Source organism: Neoarius graeffei, chromosome 27 (genome assembly GCF_027579695.1).
Source record: "Neoarius graeffei isolate fNeoGra1 chromosome 27, fNeoGra1.pri, whole genome shotgun sequence".
Taxonomy (NCBI): domain Eukaryota; kingdom Metazoa; phylum Chordata; class Actinopteri; order Siluriformes; family Ariidae; genus Neoarius; species Neoarius graeffei.
In genome coordinates, this window is record NC_083595.1 from 40,914,259 (window position 1) to 40,931,132 (window position 16,874).

Here is a 16,874-nt window from a genome sequence, read left to right on the forward strand (position 1 = left end):
AACTTTTCAGAGTGATGTCAGCTTGGCACACACCCACAAACTTCTCACTGAAATAACAAAAATACTGGACCAACCCAGAGATTAGCTCCAGAATTGCTAGGCACAGCATAACTATTTCAATACAAACATATTTTATGTGTTTCCATGTGGATCTTTTGCTTAAATATTCCCAATTTCCATGTCAAGTACTCAAGGTGCAGACAGTCATACATTTCTGTAATGTTATGAATCAGGTTCAGATGTTGTTGCGTCAGACATGTTATCGGTTATTATCAGTCTTGGCTAAGAGAGAATGCGGGCAGAAGGTGAATGCTAGAGGGTGGAAAAGAGAGAGAAAAATCAGGAGCGCTACAGGTCAGAGAGGAGATCCCGTGAGAGTGCATGTGAACCCTTTGGTCTTGATCTTCTCTATGAAAGCCGTCATACCATCTCAGTGTGGGTGTTCATGCCATGACACATATTACTGTCAAGAAACATTTCTCCCCTATTGACATACAGAAATACCATGACCCCACTGACACAGGTATATAAACTACTATTAGTGATTATTTTTGCAAGAAAAGCCATTTTCTTCTTTGTTTCTCTCATTTATCCTTTTCTAGTTTTTTATCCTTTCAATAAAATGATTTTTGGTGCTGGTTGCAATAGTATAGAAAAATATAACATTTATTTTCTCACTCTTTCTTCTTACATACATGATGCTTTAATGCACTGGACCAGAACCAAAACGCAATTAAAGAGAAACTAGTATTAGTTAGCATGCCTAGCATCTTTTGCGGTGGAATACAGTGTTCAGTGATGTCAGCCTTATCACCACAATAACACATCATTGATGGCACTGCAGCCAAACAAGAACGCAGTTCAGAGTAAGTGACAGTGAAAAGTAGGAGGAAGACATAAAAAAGAATGGGTTTAAAATGTCAGGCCAAGGCTAAGAAGGCTTAGCATAACTTTTCCTGTCTGCCAAAAGGCCATCACTCCTTCTTCTTTCTGTATTTTCTTCAATTACTCACTTCTGTAAGTGGAAAAGTAAATCCCTTTCAAGATTCAGACATCATTGTCAGTAAATGTCTTTAACCCCTTAAAGTCTGAGCTTAATGATTTAGTTATTTATCTTAAAGCATACTATTTATTGGGTAACTGCTATGAATTGCTTGGCAACTACAGAGAAAGGATTTGATTTTCCTTCAGACTTTTGTTTGAGTCCAGAAGAAGACTATTTCTTCAGAGCATACAGAGTTTAAAGTTCAGATGAGGAGACTAAACAGCACCAAGGAGCTCTTTGTGCTCTTTTCTCACAAGCAGTTATTTACTTTATTAGAAAAACTTGTACATCTGCTTATTCATTCAGTTATCCAAACAGCTGGATCAAGTGGCATAACACGATGTAGATACTGGTCTAGAGCTTCTGTTCAGATCAGACATTAGTGTGTGATCTCAGTGACTTTGACCATGCCATTGCATTGTTGTTGGTGCCAGATGGACTGGTTTGAGTGTTAGAGAAACTGCTGATCTCCTGGAATTCTCATGCACAACAGTCTCTAGAGTTTATACAGAATGGTGCAAAACAAAATAAATCCAGAGACTGGCAGATTTTCATTTTGGCAAAAACATCTTTTTGATGCGAGAAGTCAAAAGAGAATGGCGAGACTGGTTCGAACTGACAGGCACGCTACAGTAACTCAAATAACCACTTGACAATCACGGCGAACAGAAAGTGATCTCAGAATAAATATGTCAAACCTTGAGGTGGATAGGCTACAACAGCAGAAGACCACATTAATTTCCACTCCTCCACTCCTGTCAGCATGGAACAGGAATCTGAGGTTACAGTGACTACAAGTTCACCAAAACCGGACACTTTGAAAAAAGATTGGAAAAAGAAGACCATGTGACATTTTTCAATCTTCAACTCTAAACTGTAGTATGACTGGATCTAAGAAGAACAGAGGCCGTCAATGACGACGTAGCTCACTCCGGCCCTGTCTAGTCCAGAAGGAACGATCTAAAGTGGGCCACCTTGCACAATAAATGTTGCAAGCTCATCTCATCTCATTATCTCTAGCCGCTTTATCCTTCTACAGGGTCGCAGGCAAGCTGGAGCCCATCCCAGCTGACTACGGGCGAAAGGCGGGGTACACCCTGGACAAGTCGCCAGGTCATCACAGGGCTGACACATAGACACAGACAACCATTCACACTCACATTCACACCTACGGTTAATTTAGAGTCACCAGTTAACCTAACCTGCATGTCTTTGGACTGTGGGGGAAACCGGAGCACCCAGAGGAAACCCACGCGGACACGGGGAGAACATGCAAACTCTGCACAGAAAGGCCCTCGCTGGCCACGGGACTTGAACCCGGACCTTTTTGCTGTGAGGCGACAGCGCTAACCACTACACCACCGTGCCGCCATGTTGCAAGCTATAGACACTATATACAAGCTATATATAGAAGCTATATACACCCTAGGAATACCAACCTATTTGCCAGAAAGAATCCAAAAGGGCAAGGAATTGACTGAGAAGAAGTGATTTTTGTTGAACTGCTCATTAAGGCTTAATTAATCCATAACTTCATTCATAATTGTAATTAAGCAAATCTGGGTAGAAGTTATATGCATCCTAGGTACCCCTACCTTCATGCCAGAAAGAATCAAACTTGGTGAAGACTTGAAGGAGAAGAAGCGATTTGTGTGGAAACTGTTTGTTAGGGCTTAATTACTCCATATCTTCATTATTAATTGCAATTATGCAAATTTGGGTGGAAGTTATATGCACCCCAGGCAGACCTACTGTACCTTCCTGACAAAAAGAATAAAAATCAGTGAAGAATTGAGAGAGAAGAAACAATTTGCATGAAATGTGGGCGACGACGGACGGACAACGGATAACACATGATGGCATAAGCTCATCGCCTGTTGGCCGGATGAGCTAATAATCCTTAAAGGTTTGCTGTAAAACCCTACAACAGTGGAACAGAGAAATATTAACAATCCTATATGATAGACTTTACGTGTATGTATAGAAACTCTAATCCATAAGTTTAGTCAGTGTAACAAACTCTTTAGGTTCAATTCATGGCATGATGATGTTGATATGAACCAACTGAAAAACTTAAGTGAATTACTAATCATTAGAAGAAGAAGCCTTTATTTGTCACATGTACACTCAAGCACAGCAAAATTCCTCCTTTGTATTTAACCCAGCCGAAGCAGTGAACACACACATGCACACACAAGTGAGCAATGAGCAGACACATACTTACAGCAGTAGGCAGCTATGCTACAGCACCCTGGGAGCAGTTAGGTGCCTTGTTTAGGTGCCTTGCAACAAGGGCACTTCAGCTGTGATACAGAGGGAGGGGAAAGTGCTGTTCATTCACTCAACTCCCCTCAATTTTTTTCCTTCACATTCCTCCAGGAGGGCGGCACAGTGGTGTAGTGGTTAGCGCTGTCGCCCCACAGCAAGAAGGTCCGGGTTCGAGCCCTGTGGCCGGCGAGGGCCTTTCTGTGTGGAGTTTGCGTGTTCTCCCCGTGTCCGCGTGGGTTTCCTCCGGGTGCTCCGGTTTCCCCCACAGTCCAAAGACATGCAGGTTAGGTTAACTGGTGACTCTAAATTGACCGTAGGTGTGAATGTGAGTGTGAATGGTTGTCTGTGTCTATGTGTCAGCCCTGTGATGACCTGGCGACTTGTCCAGGGTGTACCCCGCCTTTCACCCGTAGTCAGCTGGGATGGGCTCCAGCTTGCCTGCGACCCTGTAGAACAGGATAAAGCGGCTAGAGATAATGAGATGAGATTCCTCCAGGAATCAAACTGGTGACCCTCTGGACCAAAGGCTGCTTCTCTAACCTTCAGGCCATGGCTGCCCCCAATATACACTAGACATACATACTGTATATGTGTCAACTGAATTACACTTAATATATGTGAAAGAGAGAGAGTGAGAATTTAATATTCAGTAAATGAGGCTTGTTGATAGATTATGGGGTGTTAAATATTACATAAAAACAATGAGCTAGTATGTCAATAATAACTCAAAATAATGAGTTATTAGATTAAACTAATGAAATTGCACTTTTTTCACAACTATTTCAGGATTCTGTGCATATCCCTATTAAACCCTAAGAGTTCTTCCATGGTCTCTCTGGGAGACCTCTTTGGGGTTTGAATATTTCCCCATCAGAAGGGGTTTGAAAGTTAAGATCTCATAAAATTTTGGAAAAACCATCGAACAGTTATGCAACTGTACAGTTATGTGTTAGTAGAGTTTGCAGCTCCTATAAAGAGGAGGAAAGCCTGGTCTGAAAGTTTATTAGTTGCTCTCAGTCTGTCCAGTGGATAGGTCTCATTCTTCTGTTTTTTCACTTCACTTCAGTGACTGTCATTTCAGTATCTGGGACTGACCGATGGTTCTGCTTTACCCTGATGGGGCAAATCAGTCTCTCTATTCGACAGTGGTGTGCTGAAAGAGTGGCAGACAGTCAGTTGAAGCTGAAAGAAGCACAGACTTGTTCTTTGTATGCTAAGAAAGAAAACTGGTCTTCACAGAGATGTTTATTGGACCTCCAAGAGAGTATTTGTTATTTTAGAGTGTCCCAGCAGTCAGATGCTCCTCACACAGGGGGGTGGCTGTGCTCCAGTTCATACTGAGTGATAACAGATTCCTTACTGAGGAATACCACCAGAAAACATTTGTGCTTATTTCCAAGCTGGTTGTGTCAGTAGTTTGTTTTCACATGGTTACACAATATGAATTTCCAGCAAAAACGTAAATATGGTCAATAAAACTATGATGCTTGTGATGTGATTGGCTTTAGGTATAGAAATTTTTTTTCATGGTATATCAGATATATTCCATTCAGCTAACATGATATTGAGTGAGTCGAAGATGAGTTCAGTATCATGCTAGCTGAATGGAATATATCTGATATACCATAAATAAACCAGCCATTATTATTATTATTATTATTATTATTATTATTATTATTATTATTATACATACACATTCCTTTTGGTTGTTCATTGCATCTTTCTCTTTCAAAATTCTCTCAAAATCTTCCGTATTTACCAAAGCAAACCTGGCAGCCATGTTTGTTTACAAATTGTCATAGTCGCTTCCTAGCTTGGAAGTTTTACGTCTCCAACGTATGACATCATGTTGTCTTGACAGCCATGCAATATCGTAAACCATATTCAACACTCATTCTTCATTGGGTAGTGACGTAATACACGTAGGATAAGCGATATGCTAACAATATTGCATGCTATCAAACCAAATGAATGAAACCCACTAGAATGGAATAGAATACATGTTTTAATTCCACTGAAAACGTGTCTTGAATGTATAATAATCATATATATTAATGTAGAATATTTATTCACATAGTACAAAAGAGGACTATACAACAGTTAAGATTCTTGCAATAATTGAATTGTGGACTCTAATGAGATTTTTTGAGGAATTGTGAGGTTTAGTTCAGATCACCCAGCCCTGTGATGACCTGGCGACTTGTCCAGGGTGTACCCCACCTCTCACCCATAGTCAGCTAGGATAGGCTCCAGCTTGCCTGCGACCCTGCACAGGATAAGCAGCTACAGATAATGGATGGATGGATGGATGGATGGATGGATGGAGTTCAAATCACCATCTCATATTCTCACTCTCAATCCCATACTGGTGAAACTATATAACTTGGCAGCAGATTTCGGTTTCAGTAAAATGTTTCAGAAATTATCACCATTGCCATTCATCCATCCATTATCTGTAGCTGCTTATCCTGTCCTACAGGTACACCCTGGACAAGTCGCCAGGTCATCACAGGGCTGACACATAGACACAGACAACCATTCACACTCACATTCACACCTACGGTCAATTTAAAGCCACCAATTAGCCTAACCTGCATGTCTTTGGACTGTGGGGGAAACCGGAGCACTCGGAGGAAATCCATGCGGACACGGGGAGAACATGCAAACTCCACACAGAAAGGCCCTCGCCAGCCACTGGGCTCGAACCCGGACCTTCTTGCTGTGAGGCGACAGCGCTAACCACTACACCACCGTGCCGCCCTCACCATTGCCAATGAATACAATAAATGAGAAATGTTTTGGATGGTTTGTGTTTGACCCATTTCTGCTTTCTTGCAGGGCTCTATGACTGTTTCAACATAGACACCAAGAGCCACAGAGTCATAAAGGGCCCAAAGCAGGCGCAGTTTGGTTACACCGTACAGCAACACATAGCTGGTGGACAGAAATGGTAAGAAACCATTCTTCATTCATTCCTTTTGTCATTTCCTTCCTTTGTGTTTCCTTTCTATGTAATATTTTTTTTACCAATTTTGGCTTGTAGCAATCTTGCCTGAAGTATGAAATCATCATCATCATATCGTGTTACGCCACTGCTGTATCCATCAGAGAGCAGTGTCGAAGTATGAAATGTAATTTCTACAATGAAATGTCTACAATGCTGTGCATGGCACGAATGGAATATGGTCCAAAAATATACATTTATTTGTTTGTTTTTTGTTTAAGCAGGCTGTCACTCCAATATTTTCTTAGGAATGCATTCAAGGTCAATTGAACGCAACTTTAAAATTGTTATATACGCAAGAAAGCATTATTCATTCATTCAGTCCACCATTGTTTGCCAAAATCCCACAGAAAAACTCCTAATATCACGGTTCATGTGGTGAACCACTAATACATTTTGCTGTGAGTAGAATGAGCAGGGCATTTGTCATCTATCCATATGACATCATCAGTGAGGATACTGGCAATCTTACTGTGTGTGCTGACCACAGAAGCGATGTGTCTCTGTGTGTTGATTATTGGATTACATCATTACATCATGGTTACTTCTAAATGACTCCAGATCATTTTAAATCGTTCTGTATGTATAATCAAATAAATGTTGACATTTAGTATAAAATGACAGTTCGTTGATTGATTGGCTTTCACAGCCTAAATCAGCATCCTTGCTCCATGTAAATTCTAAACATAAGTTTTGGCCTCAATTTGCAAACTATGGCTTAACCAAAACATCTTTCATCAAGCTTCTGACTTTCTCCTCTATTTGGAGTCTCTGGATTGGTTGTGGGGGTGGGAGGCTGTGGGAAGGTTTCTACCACTGGGATAAGTCTTGTCATCCCAATTACCACCCCATCTCTGACCTCAAATCACATCTACGAGAGGTCTGTTGTGGTCTATTACTCCAGTAGACTTAAGTAACCATATGCGAATTCATGCTCATTAAATCAAAACACATTGTAAATAGTTCAACAACATTCCACTGAGTATTAGGAACTACAGGGAAGCTCATTATGTGGCTATTCATTTTGCATCAAGGAACAAATCAGATATATTGCAAATACAGCTATGTTCCATATGTAATTGGTGTTGCTACCACTTAGTCTGCTCTTGCTCCCTATTTAGCACTGCACATCTTAAAACCTGGATGCGCCATTGCTTCACAAACAGGATTGGTTTTACTATACAGGGCTCAGTAATGTTATTTTTAAGCGACTACACTAGCAATTCAGATTTGATAAAAGTATCTTTGTAATTTGCCTGAATTTAAATGTTAGCATGACCATGCCTATTACCAATTAAAGGAAAACTGTACAGCCTACCTAAAAAGAGCGATGCAGCAGTGCTTTAGTACTTTAGATCAGGGGTTCTCAACCTTTTCTACTTTAAGTTCCACCTATTCATACTTGTAACGAGTCGGGGCCCATTAAATAGATCCCCAATTATTTTGGCTCATGTATTCTATTAGAATCTAATAATCTATTGTAAAGTGTATTAATGGGATGCGACATCACTTCCTGTTACAGATGGGAGCCCAGAAATTAAATAAACGCAATAAAAACAAACTGTTTTTAATTGTACATATTGTATTTAAAACTGTATGGATGTGACAGAAAAAACCATGCATGCAGGGCATTCTCAGTCAAAAGGAATTAATGATCCACAAGTGGAGTCTGGTTGATTAACGCAAGAACTTATTTACCGTGTTTGTGTACAGCAAACAAGCAAGTTATTAAAACCAAGAAGTACACTCAAAAGAAGTGGATATAGAAACCACTCGATGGGATAGATCCTTAGACATTAACAAAAAAGGATTTTTCCTATGAGTTGGAAAATGATCCATCCGTTGAGTTCTCCAACATCTCAGACAACCTGGTGCTGCAGACATCATTCTACACGGCCAAACAGATGAAAACCTGGAAGAGCATGGATGCGTACAACGTTTTATAAGAGGCTGGGTTAAAGATCTAGGGATCAGGACACTACAAGATAGATGGTGATAGACAGATCTAAGTGCAGGAAGAGTGTTTATTAGTAGGCGTGATATTTACAAAAACAAAACACAAACTCATAAAGCAGAATATTTAAACAGTGTTATAAACATGGCTAGAAACAAATGTGACAATGATAATGATAATACTGTACTTCGCAAAGCCTCTGTGAAAACAGCGTCCGTATCTGTGTGTGCTGACTGCACTCGTAATCAGCGTCAGGTGTTTCCCATAACGGCCGGATCCCAAGAGCGTACACAACACGCTCCGTGAGCGAGTGCGGCTGCTCGAGCTGCGCCAGACTCAAGTGTGCAAACTGTCAAGTCAAGTGTTCACCTGCTGTGTGACCACAACTTTTAGCTCACGTGTGTATTGCCATGCGTCACCACAAAATGCCTCATTTTCATTGATAACCCATCGCAAAACAACTAGGCTGTAGTGTGACCGTAGCTTAACCCCGTCAATGCCCTTGGACGAGTTGCGTATGTCATGAAATCTTTTACCGCTGTGCCTTATGACGTACGCTACTTGTCATAAACACCTCCTTTTATGTACCTTACATGGCACATTACTTTTAACTTTTACTTCACAGTGGCATATATGAATTACAGTCAATGCCTAAAACATTCATAAGGCACAGCGGTAAGATTTCATGACGTACGTGACTCGTCCAAGGGCATTGAAGGGGTTAATGAGGCAGATGTGATGTCGGATGCAACCCAGCAATTGTAGCTACCCTACTACGAGTAAAAATTTAGCTTCAACTTGAAAAACAAAATTCGTGGCCCACTAGATGGTGCTTTGCGGCCCACTAATGGGCCTCAGCCCACTGGTTGAGAAAAACTGCTTTAGATCGTCCAGTTCTTATCATCCTCATCTCTTCACACCTCTCAAACAGATCAACTTCCAATAGATCAGTTTCTAATGATACTAAACATCACTGGAAAATGGTGAATGAGAAAAGAAGCTCTTATTCTTTTTTTTTTTTGAGCTAACAGCAAAACCTGACCATTATACCTTAGTTTTGAGATTGTTTTTTTTCTGCTATTAAATGTCATCGTAATTGCGCCAACAATGTCTCCCTCCCTGTGACGTCAGAGCAGCAGACAACCACCAGCCTCTCGCAGACATAACAAAATAAAACCAAAAATTAGCACCAGAATCCCTCAGCACATTGCAAATATTCAAATGTGTTTGAGGGTGGAGTTTTCCTTGAATTGAATTTCCTTGAATGCAGCTCTTGCAGTCACGTGACCGAATCCTGGCTGGAATGTAAACAGCCGCCATCTTGTCGGTCAACAACACAACTGAATATTGTTGCACTCGTATACAAAATAGATCAATTTCAACCGACGGACTACATGGCTCATTTTTCTAATGAACAGATAACTAGATATATGTCTAAAATAAACAACCTACAGATTAGTGACCCTTATCGATTACCGGACATAGTTTTCACGACCGTGTCAGTGGATATTGAACTGCCAGAGGTGGAATATCCAGATGTGTATAATTACCTCATTAACTTTCCCTCGCTGTTCAGTGGTGAAGCACTGCGTGCTTATAAATCTCTGGACAGTTATCTTTACAGAAATTCAGGATTTGTCAGCCCCCCTCAGATGTGGCATCTTGTAAACAAGAAAATAACAATCCTCATTGGACGGGTAAGTCACTTAAGTATTGAGTACTAGTACTGATACTAGATATATCAGTAGTATCTAGTATAGCACTGACCAGCCGATTATGGTTGAATATTTTGTATTATCAGTTAGATCAAGTATCAGTAGTCTATCACTATTACTGTATATATGGTATACCTGATAGCAGCAATCCATTTTGCACGCCTGTCAGGGTCCCGTGGCAGCCTATGAAACTTTCTTCCCGATTTCTGACCTCTCCTGTTGTGGCATTTATATGCCATACAACTCTCCGGCATTGTGGCACGGTAATATTTGCAGATTTGGGCGAAAAACAACGAAAGTCAGTGTCGGTAAATTGCGATGGCGGAAATATGGCATTTGACCGACAAGATGGCGTCTGTTTACAATCTGGATTGGCTGTGACGTCACATGCAAGTGGACTATTGGCTCCTTCTCCAGACTTTGCTGATTTGTACTGGATTATAATCATGGAACTCATAATCACTCGAATAGGGCTAAAGGGTGCCGGCGAAGTAAATTTAGCTTTGATGCAAAATTGATTTTATTATAATAATGTGACATTGAACAGACTATAATATTTAGGATCTAGAAATCTGAATGTCAGTACTTCCTTCCATTAAGAGTAAACATAACACATACTCTGTAACCGGAGAGATCTGTTTTAATAGACAATAACGATTTGAAATGATTTGCTGCCTTGAATAATCACAGTGGCATTCCTATTGCTCTCCAGACCATGATGAAAATGTTTCTCCCTCGTTTAGATTCTCCACATAGTTTTGTGTAAATGCTTAATGCCAGGACTGCAGCTGAAACCAGAGTGTTTGTTGTAAATTTAGTTGGGCTGATATTTGGTGATATCAACAAAGATCTCCTCATTTGAGCAGGAGCCTAATAGTCCATCTCTCTCTCTCTCTCTCTCTCTCTCTCTCTCTCTCTCTCTCTCTCTCTTCCCATCAGTCAAAACACATCTGGAAATCATTTACGGGCTAAAGGAAATTTTAGTGTTGTGTGTGTGTGTGTGTGTGTGTGTGTGTGTGTGTGTGTGTGTGTGTGTGTATCTGGTATGCCTAACTTCTGTATGTGTCCTTGTACATGTGTGTTGGGGGGTGAGTGGGTCAGGGGGGATGCATTCATGTGCCCTAATTGCACAAACAGATTTCTAACAATTTATTACTCTCCAGCACTATACGCTTTATTCTAAATCAGTGAAGCCTTCTAGAGAAACCACATTCAGAGCTATTAATTGTTTGACAAAATGCATTTGTCATATACATTTACTGACAAACAAAAGCAGGAAATAAAAGACCAATACATTTTTTTTTTTTAAATACAATACAGGATTGTCAAAGGTAGTTATGCAACATAATGCCTGCAGACTCCAAAGAGTTCATGAATGTTTGCAAAGTTGGTTACTTCGTGGGGAGCTGGAAATTAAAACAATATCTTTGTGTGTGTGAGCATCAGGAAGCTTGAGTGTTTGCACTGGCGCAGCTCGAGGCGATAGGGAATGGGAGGAACAGTAGCTAATTGTCAACACAGTGTAAGGCTACTTTTGATCGGTCTGAACAGGGGAAAAGCTTTAGATGCTGAGAGACACTGCTGGCTGTGTGTGAATGTAAGAGCGTGTGTGAGACAAGCAGTCCGCTCAGGAAATGTCTCAATAAGTACTTTTTCAAGTAACATCACGTCCTCAAGAAAGAGAAATCCAGGTTTTTTTTCCCCCTTCCTTCCTCCTACACTGTTATATTAAACTGGATTCCTTGAAAGCAGCTGTAGAACATATTTAGCAGCCTAGACTCATAATGCCAATATTAGATAATGCCAAAGTCAGAGTGAGTGGGATTGGCTCCTCCTTCCTAGTTTTCCGACATGAGAAATAAAATGATGATATATGAGTGTCAGAAGTACATGAGCCCCAGAGGTGTCACTTTCCATCACTCCATATGTCTTGGCAAGACTTTGAAACACAAAGTACGTTTTGGGTCAGTTCTGGTCTTCCCAAAGCCCCGACAAAATACTACCGTTCTAAGTAACAAGATGAATTTGTGCATCCTCAGCAAATGGAGAGGATTTTAACATCAGAATCTAATTACAGGCGAAGAGCTCTGTAGCTATCATTTTACAAGTAATGTACCAAGCTCTATGTTCCAGAAATAAGTGGCTAGTATCTGTTAAAACAAGCAAGCAGGTACATCATGATAGGCTTATTATCACTCTATTGGTGGTAAAGGCTGCCAAGATAAAAAGCTACACCATCAACATGCAAATGCAACAGGTATGAAATAGTAACCAGAGACCTGTGCAGGTCTGAGCTCAGCCTTTTTCTGATTAGGAGATAGAAACTATGGTACATAAATAGAAAAAAATAGCCTGCTCAGAAATACCGTATGTTGACACCTGGATTCGATCCGATGTTGCAAAATCTGTTCCTTTGCCCGACAGCACTCTCAACCGTGGAGGATTACATCATAAACTGAGGTTATGTAACATGGCATTTATATAGTCAGCACCACACCGCAACTGTGGAATCGCTACTTGAGGCTGGCACGCCAATTACATCCTTAAACACGCTCAAACTCGGTTAAACGTACACATACAGACAGGGGCCTCTATAGGCTTCAGCCAAAGGCTGAGCCAAAAAGTCAACAAAAATCCTACACCTGCCTTAAACATGACCATAAATTAGATATCATTTCTATATAGCCAATAAAATATATTACACTCAAAATGCAGGGCTTTAGCATTGTTTTTAAACATACAGTGCCAAAGTGGTTTCAACTTTAATGGGTATATAAAATCCTGTTAGTGTATGGGGGTGGCACGGTGGTGTAGTGGTTAGCACTGTCACCTCACAGCAAGATGGTCCTGGGTTTGAGCCCAGTGGCCGATGGGGGCCTTTCTGTGTGGAGGTTGCATGTTCTCCCCATGTCTACATGGGTTTCTTCCAGATGCTCCAGTTTCCTCCAAAGACATGCAGGTTAGGCTAATTGGTGGCTCTAAATTGACCATGAATGGTTGTGTGTCTCTATGTGTCAGCCCTGTGATGACCTGGCGACTTGTCCAGGGTGTACCCTGCCTCTCACCCATAGTCAGCTGGGATAGGCTCCAGCTTGCTTGCAACCCTGTAGAACAGGATAAGTGGCTACAGATGATGGATGAATTTACTATTTCCTTATGTTTTTTTTTTTTAATTTTGTGGAATCATCTCAGCGAAACTATTAGATAAACTTTAGTCAGTGAGATCTACTGCACAGCAGAACTTTTTCCAGAACTTGGTGTTAGATCTGAGAAGATGGCACCAGCACTTTAGGTGATCATCGTGATCATCACATTGTACATTTCTTGTCCAAAGTGCTGAAAAAGACTTCCTGGTTGCTCTAGGTATGGATATGATTTGACAATTTTTCATATGCTGTATTAGAAAAAGCGTTCATGAAGTTCTATTGATAAAAGTGGTGCAAATTGGTATTATATTAGGTAATATAATATGACAGGGCAGTTCTGGAACTTTGGGTTTATGCAAGCAGTATGTTATGTGATGGAAATTTGAATAATTTCTAGTAGAAACCATGTTAAATCCATTTAACTCTCTGATACGTTGTTACATCTTGTTTACAGATAATTATTCTGGCAGGCAATTGGTAGACAGCATGCCAGGTACACTAAAACCCATCCATCCATTCATCCATCCATCCATCCATTATCTGTAGCCGCTTATCCTGTTCTACAGGGTCGCAGGCAAGCTGGAGCCTATCCCAGCTGACTATGGGCGAGAGGTGGGGTACACCCTGGACAAGTCACCAGGTCATCGCAGGGCTACACTAAAACCCCAGCATCATAATATTCTAACAAGATACATACATTATTTTACTCTGTTATAGCCAGACCATAACAATACCCAAATTAATTCTAAAGGTTTCTGCCTTATAGGTAGCTAGCTACATTGCATAGCTACAACTGTAACTTATTAGCTAACATGTAAAGTAGGCCCAATATATATATATATATATATATATATATATATATATATATATATATATATATATATTCTTAAATAGGCAATTTGTGCAATTATAAAAGGTACTGTTTTTCAACAGGCACTCAAAGGCACACTAACAAACGAGCCAGTCAGTAGCTTACACATGCTAATCAGAACAGAATTAAAAGTGAGGTCCGAATGCCTAGAAGTGACTGTTCACTTACTATTAAAAATTTTTAAAAATGATAGTGTTCATTTTGCTAATTTAAAACCTTTAATGTATCCTGTATTTTTGGCAGATATACTAGTTATAATGTCCAAACTGGGTGGAACTTGAATCATCTTCTGGAATGAGATGAAATGCTTGAAGAGATCTGAATCCTCGATCACACATGTCAACTTCACATTAAATACCAAGAAGTGTTTCCTTACATCCATCTCAAGGCACTCACTTCCACTTCCAGTGAAACCTGACCAATTCCTCGATTTTCTGTGATGTTTAAAGCACACACAGCTCCACACAGTTAGCTTTATGCAGTTCTCAGGGTCCAATGCAGATGCTTTAGTGCACAGAATATTTTTCTGGGATGATGAACGCACTGCTTATTCCAGGAATTCAGTATTGGATTCCTTTCTGGGGAAGCACTGGGTTGTTTGGGATCCTTGAAGTGGGAAGTGCTTTGTAGGAGCCGCATGGCTGTACATTCAGTCCATGCACCTTTATCACACATTACATTATCTCTAGCCGCTTTATCCTTCTACAGGGTCGCAGGCAAGCTGGAGCCTATCCCAGCTGACTACGGGCGAAAGGCGGGGTACACCCTGGACAAGTCGCCAGGTCATCACAGGGCTGACACATAGACACAGACAACCATTCACACTCACATTCACACCTACGGTCAATTTAGAGTCACCAGTTAACCTAACCTGCATGTCTTTGGACTGTGGGGGAAACCGGAGCACCCGGAGGAAACCCACGCGGACACGGGGAGAACATGCAAACTCCGCACAGAAAGGCCCTCGCCGGCCCCGGGGCTCGAACCCAGGACCTTCTTGCTGTGAGGCGACAGCGCTAACCACTACACCACCGTGCCACCCCCATGCACCTTTATTCCCATTGAAATGCAGTGAGTGTCGTATGAGAGTTTACATCAAGGCTTCCTTTACTGACATTATTTAATGTATCTTTTAACATGAAAAAGCTATGTACTTGAGCACTGATCCACCATAATTGACATTGACAAGGTGACTAACAATTGTATTAATTGATGTTTTTTGATGTAAGTAAAATTAAGTTCATAAACGTTACCGTGAACGTTTGTGTTCATTAACTGGTCCAATTTAAAACTGAGGCTGAATAGTTCTAATATTTACACTTGGATACCAGAGTTTAATAAGCTAATTAACAATTATTCACCGAAGGCGAAGTGAATATCACTGAATAATAACCGAGACGAAGTCGAGGTAATCATAAAATATTTTGTTTTGAAATAAACAAAATAAATCACAATTACACCTTACCTTTGAATAGTTTTATACCAAACCTCATAACATCTTTAGTGCTTTAAGGAACAGGATTTTCTTTCATAATTTCAAATTCTTCCTCACTTACGGTGACAAAGCAATTCACCGCTATTTTGCCGAGTCATTTGAGCTGATTATCAAGAAATAGTCCAAATTTCTTGACCAATCAGCACTCACGATTTCCTATAATCACCTCCGTATTTATACTGAAAATATTTGTAACGTGCTGCAATTTAATTGTTGTTAATTTATATGGCCTGATATGTGTGTGGTCTGGGAAACCCGACATGTCACTGTGGCTGAAAATCAGGTTTTCCTGGCAATAATACAAACAATACTTGAACATCTCACCTTTAAAAAATAAATAGCTTCTATCAAAACAATGAAAATATTATTAGGTCATTTTCTAATCTTGCTTATATGTTGGGGCGCATTTTATAAGGAACAAGTTCAATAAAAATGCCATTGATCTGACAAACACATTTAAAATTTTGCTAGCTAAGTGTGCTTTTCTCATGATTTGTTGCACTTTTTGGATAGTTTCATGCCATAACAAAATGGACATGAACCTAATCAGGGTTGGGTTTCCCAAAAGCCTCTAAACGCTAAGAGCATCTTAACTAGGAGAGAGAGCGTTCATCGTGCTGCTCGCTCTACCATTTAATGATGATCTTTGTGCTATGATGCTTTTGGGAAACTCAGGCCAGTTCAGTTTGTAATCAGAAACTGGCTGTCAAAATGTCCACAATTCTCTTGCACTGTCACAACATCATCAAAACAGAGAAGAGCACTTAAATACTCTGTACCAAGGGCGTAGGTTTGGTCTAAGCTTTGGTAGGGACATTACAACTTACTCCCCCCCCCCCCATCCACCCATAACTTGATCATATACTCAGCAAAAATAAAAACTTGACACTCATTATTTTTCAAATCGTGTTTAGAAACTTTTCTTGAAAGAGTTCTTGTTGTGATTATGGTTAAATGCATTGTCAAGGGCATTACGTCACACATTCATTCTACTGGTCGGGCCTACGTAGCATGTGCGAGAGCACTGCACGCTAAAATCACGTTTCCACGTGACACAAGTGACGTGACCTATTGATACACGTGCAATTGATCTCACGGTAGCAGAGTGTCATCTCAGAAAAACAAGGTTTTATGGTTAATTATTCGTTAATTTGCAATGCCACGACTGTCAAACATTCAGCGTGAACGTGCCATTGGCATGCTGAATACAGGAACATCCGTCACTGACGTTGCGAGGGTTATGGGATGCAGTCGACAGACCATCCATAATCTCCAGACACGTCTCCATCAAACTGGCACCACAGGAACCACTGGAACCCTCCACAGAACTTGCAGGAGCTTGGTGCCATGTTGGTACAAATATGGCGGCGCATTCC

General features: G+C 40.6%; 1 protein-coding gene across 2 annotated transcripts in view; it reads left to right on the forward strand.

Annotated features, from left to right (window-relative positions):
• Positions 1-16,874, forward strand: part of itga11a (integrin, alpha 11a) — a 133,037-nt gene that overhangs the window by 7,582 nt on the left and 108,581 nt on the right. For both annotated transcript variants that reach the window (XM_060912055.1, XM_060912056.1), the window contains exon 2: positions 6,152-6,263. In XM_060912055.1, the coding sequence (XP_060768038.1) occupies positions 6,152-6,263 (112 nt within the window). The remainder of the gene's footprint in view (positions 1-6,151; positions 6,264-16,874) is intronic.